The sequence below is a fragment of the Balaenoptera musculus genome, chromosome 8, assembly GCF_009873245.2.
Source record: "Balaenoptera musculus isolate JJ_BM4_2016_0621 chromosome 8, mBalMus1.pri.v3, whole genome shotgun sequence".
NCBI lineage: Eukaryota > Metazoa > Chordata > Mammalia > Artiodactyla > Balaenopteridae > Balaenoptera > Balaenoptera musculus.
The window spans coordinates 70,226,949-70,230,537 of NC_045792.1; the positions used below are offsets into that span (position 1 = coordinate 70,226,949).

Genomic DNA, 3,589 nt, shown 5'->3' on the forward strand with positions numbered 1-3,589 from the left:
TCACAGATCTACATCAAATACATCAAATGTATCAAAATTACTTAGAAGCATTTTTGCCATGACATCAAAACAGTAAGTCACCACCTCCTAGTCTCTTCCAATACCTACCCACTTTGTACACAGAAACCACCATGAAGTTATAAACTGCTCAACTAGTTTGAACAGTGAAGGGATGTAATGGATAGATGCTATCTTATTGCTCCCTGTGGAATCACCCAGTTCTAATTCCGCTAACACACGTCCACATCAAAAAAGATGAACACACAAACCACTGACAATTTTTTTAGGGAAAGAAATACAAAACACGCTTCTAGTTAAACAATGATTTTATTGCTTGAGTACAACAGACAAATTTATGCAACCAGGGCAGAGGCTGTGGACGACTCGCTGAAAAGGAAAAAAAAAGGGGGGGAGGGCATGAGAAGAGCTAGATTAATAAAAGTCCTCCATATTCATTCCAAGAATCTCCAAAAACTAAGAGAACTATTTCCTAACAGCTAAAATAAACCCCAAATATATAAATGCACCAAACAGCTCAGTTCCTGAATCAGTTCATTATTATGATCAAGCATAATATGAAGATGATCACTTAGACATCCAAAGAAGAACTGGCCAACATAAGGAAAAACCTTTCTGGTAGAAACTCCGAAAGTCTGGAAATTAGTCATTATAGTGAGCAATCTATGCAAAAATTAAGACAACATAAGCACCTGGGAGCAGAGTAAGAACTGAAACTTTACCCACAATCTAAAAGCGATTCAAAGGGCTTGCTTGTGTTCTAAACCAGTGGTCTACAGAATTATGGCCCTTTGTCTTTGTAAATAAAGTTTCAATGGAACACAGCCATGTCCACCTGTTTATGTATTGTCTATGACTGGTTTCTTGCTATAATCAGAGTTGAAAGAGTAGTTGACCATAGAGCCACAGTCTAAAACATTTACTGTCAGGCCTTTTACTATAATTATTACTATATTTAATATCTGGCCAACTCCTGTTCTTGTTAACAAAAGGGATCAATACTTACTATTTCCAATTGGGGGGGAGGACTCGTTTGGTCTTGTAATATCGAGCCAACCGGTGAATACGGCTCTCAATCAGAATCAGACGGAATTTAGCATCTTTATCCTAAAAATAAAAATTGACAGAATTCAGGAAAACCATTCATAACCAAACATTATTTTAACAGTAGAATGTATAGACACCACGTACTTTAATGAGAAGTTACCCAGTGTCCCTTAACAGAACCACAGGCTAGGGTTCATGTGGCTAGATTAAGTCCTTAAAGGAATTTCGGGAGCCAAAGCTCCCCCTGCAAATCTCTTCGGTGGAACTTCCTTTTCAAAGCAAACAGTGTGACTTGTTTGTGCCCTAAGCCACCTTGGATAATTCAAATCACATGCATTATATTTTACTGAAATGAATTAGTACAAGTAGTCCTCTTCTCTTACCTTTCTGTTTCTCTCGAGATGCTTTCGAACAGCAACAGCTTTCTTAATTAAATGATAGAGATCCTCAGGAAGATCAGGAGCAAGTCCTTTGGACTTAAGAATTCTCAAGATTTTATTGCCTGTCACAAAACGTACTTGTGCAACACCATGTGAGTCCCTCAGGATCACACCTGAAAAGGGAATAATATAAATTCCCATACCAAATGTACAAATTGGAGCATGTGATGTCAAGGCTCTGAGATCAAGTCACTTTCCAAGTTTCCCATCTGTAAAACAAGGCTTACTTTTATACATCATAAACCAACGTTAGACTGTGTGCAAAGCTCACTCAGACAGCCAAGGAAGGTTTACCCAACACTAAGGAAAACCCTTCTGGTGGAAACTGCGAATGCTGTAAGACCATCATCATAGTGAGCTGTTGGATTACAGGCCACCAAAGGAATCAAGGAGATTCTTCAAAACAGCACCATCTGACTACTTGAGAGTCTATTATATTATGTATCTCCTATTGTGTGCAATACCTCCACTAGTCTGTAAACTCCAGAAGACTAAGTTGCCCTTTTTTTGATTACTTTATTCTCAGGATCCAGAATCACACAGCAGGCAGACATTCACTGAATGAAGCCATTTGCACAAAGTCACACGCAGCTGAGGTTCAAACCGCATCTAACTGTGAGAAAGTGATGAGCACTCTGAGTAGCCAATCCCAACTCCTCCATGAACACCTGTGTGATTTGGGGCGTGTTATACAGCTGCAATGTGCCTCAGTTTCCTCAACTTAAGATAAAGAAAACTAGTAGTATTTATTTGAAAGTATGGCTGTCAGAATTAAACAACGTCAGCATATGTAAAGTGCTTAGAACCATGCACCTAAGAGAGTGCCTAGCCCAAAGAAAATACTCATTAAACTATGCAGCACATTTTACTCATTTACCGTCTTCCAAGTAAGAACCTGAGAGTTCAGCAAATGAAGACTAGGCCTCGGTCACCATCAACAGTAAAGCAAGGAAAACGAGCAAAAGATTTTCAAGCCACGTGTGAGACATTTACCCCCAGAGTTTTTTTCAGCAGGTTACACGAGGGCAAGCGGAAGGGGCCGCATTAAACGAAAACACTCACCTATTTGCGAGGGAGTCAGGCCCTTCTTGGCCAGTTTGTAGATCTGCTCCTTCACGTCATCAGACGTCAGCTTCAGCCACTGTTTATGGAAAAGCAAGCAGCTTTAAAACGAAAAACCAGGGATGGAACCGAAACACAGCGGTCCCCTCCACCTTCAAAACCGCGCTCCTCATGCACACGTGGTCCCCATCCCCGCGCCGCTTCCCCCAAACAACGAATGGCACCCCCTCCTGGCCTTTCCCCGGTCCCCGCGCGCTTCTTACGGTGGGGACGCTGCGGCGGTAGGGCAGAGCCGACTGGGACAGGCCCTTCCTGGGGAGAGAAGCAGTCTCGGGGTGAGGAGGAGATCCCTGCCACAGCAGCCCAGAACCTAACCCCCTCGACCCGCTGCCCACACTCCCTCTTTCCCCCCCATCCCCGGGCCCAGGCCTGCAACCCGTTCACAAACCCGAGCTCACCCGGGAGCATGCATACGACCCATGATGGCGGCGGTGTGGTAGCGAAAAGGAGTGAGAGGGCGGGAGCGCCGTAGGAAGCCACCCTGCACGCAGGAAGTGACCCCACACGTCCTCGCTTCCTCGCCGGCAGGAGGCGGAGCTTCCCTGCGTGTTTCCCGGCGACCGCGTGACTACATATCCCGAAATGCACTTCAACGTGGACTACACATCCCGGCATGCATCGGTGTTTGAGGCGGAGCTAGGCTAGAGAGGGGGAAAAACAGTCCGCCTCTAGCCTGGGCAGTGGGCTCGTTGGAAGTGCTGCTTGCGCCGAGGTTGTTCAGGTTAGGTTGCCGGACTGGGAGTGCGAATGGAACAGATACGGCTGCAGAGGTTGGTAGACATGGTCCCCGCCCTTAAAGAAGGCCGTTATCTGCGCCCCCGCCGCCCAGCGAACTTGGGCGTCAGAAGTTCAGCCCTACACAATTGTTCATCCACTCACCAGTGCCAGGCCTTGCCTTGGCTCTGGATACCTCAAAGTCTGTTCCTGCCCTTAGAACATTCACATGGGGGAATTCCCTGGTG

At 45.4% G+C, this 3,589-nt stretch overlaps 1 protein-coding gene across 1 annotated transcript; it reads right to left on the bottom strand.

Moving 5' to 3' along the window:
- Nucleotides 1–308: 308 nt before the first annotated feature.
- On the bottom strand, nucleotides 309–3,137 carry RPS13 (ribosomal protein S13). The gene is made up of 6 exons (XM_036862209.1): nucleotides 3,026–3,137; nucleotides 2,831–2,879; nucleotides 2,568–2,646; nucleotides 1,449–1,618; nucleotides 1,025–1,125; nucleotides 309–387 (listed from the first exon to the last, which is right to left on the bottom strand). The coding sequence occupies exons 1-6, from the start codon at nucleotides 3,046–3,048 to the stop codon at nucleotides 354–356; spliced, it is 456 nt and encodes a 151-aa protein (XP_036718104.1). The 5' UTR covers nucleotides 3,049–3,137; the 3' UTR covers nucleotides 309–353.
- Nucleotides 3,138–3,589: the final 452 nt, after the last annotated feature.

What these genes read in the sequence shown, in the direction of transcription:
- RPS13 (XM_036862209.1), bottom strand. Translation starts at nt 3,048, where the DNA reads ATGGGTCGTATGCATGCTCCCGG. An exon ending in GGTCGTATGCATGCTCCCGG is followed by an intron (nt 2,880 to 3,025) that starts GTGAGCTCGGGT and finishes TTCTCTCCCCAG; the next exon opens with GAAGGGCCTGTCCCAGTCGG. An exon ending in CCTGACTCCCTCGCAAATAG is followed by an intron (nt 1,619 to 2,567) that starts GTGAGTGTTTTC and finishes TTCCCTTTTCAG; the next exon opens with GTGTGATCCTGAGGGACTCA.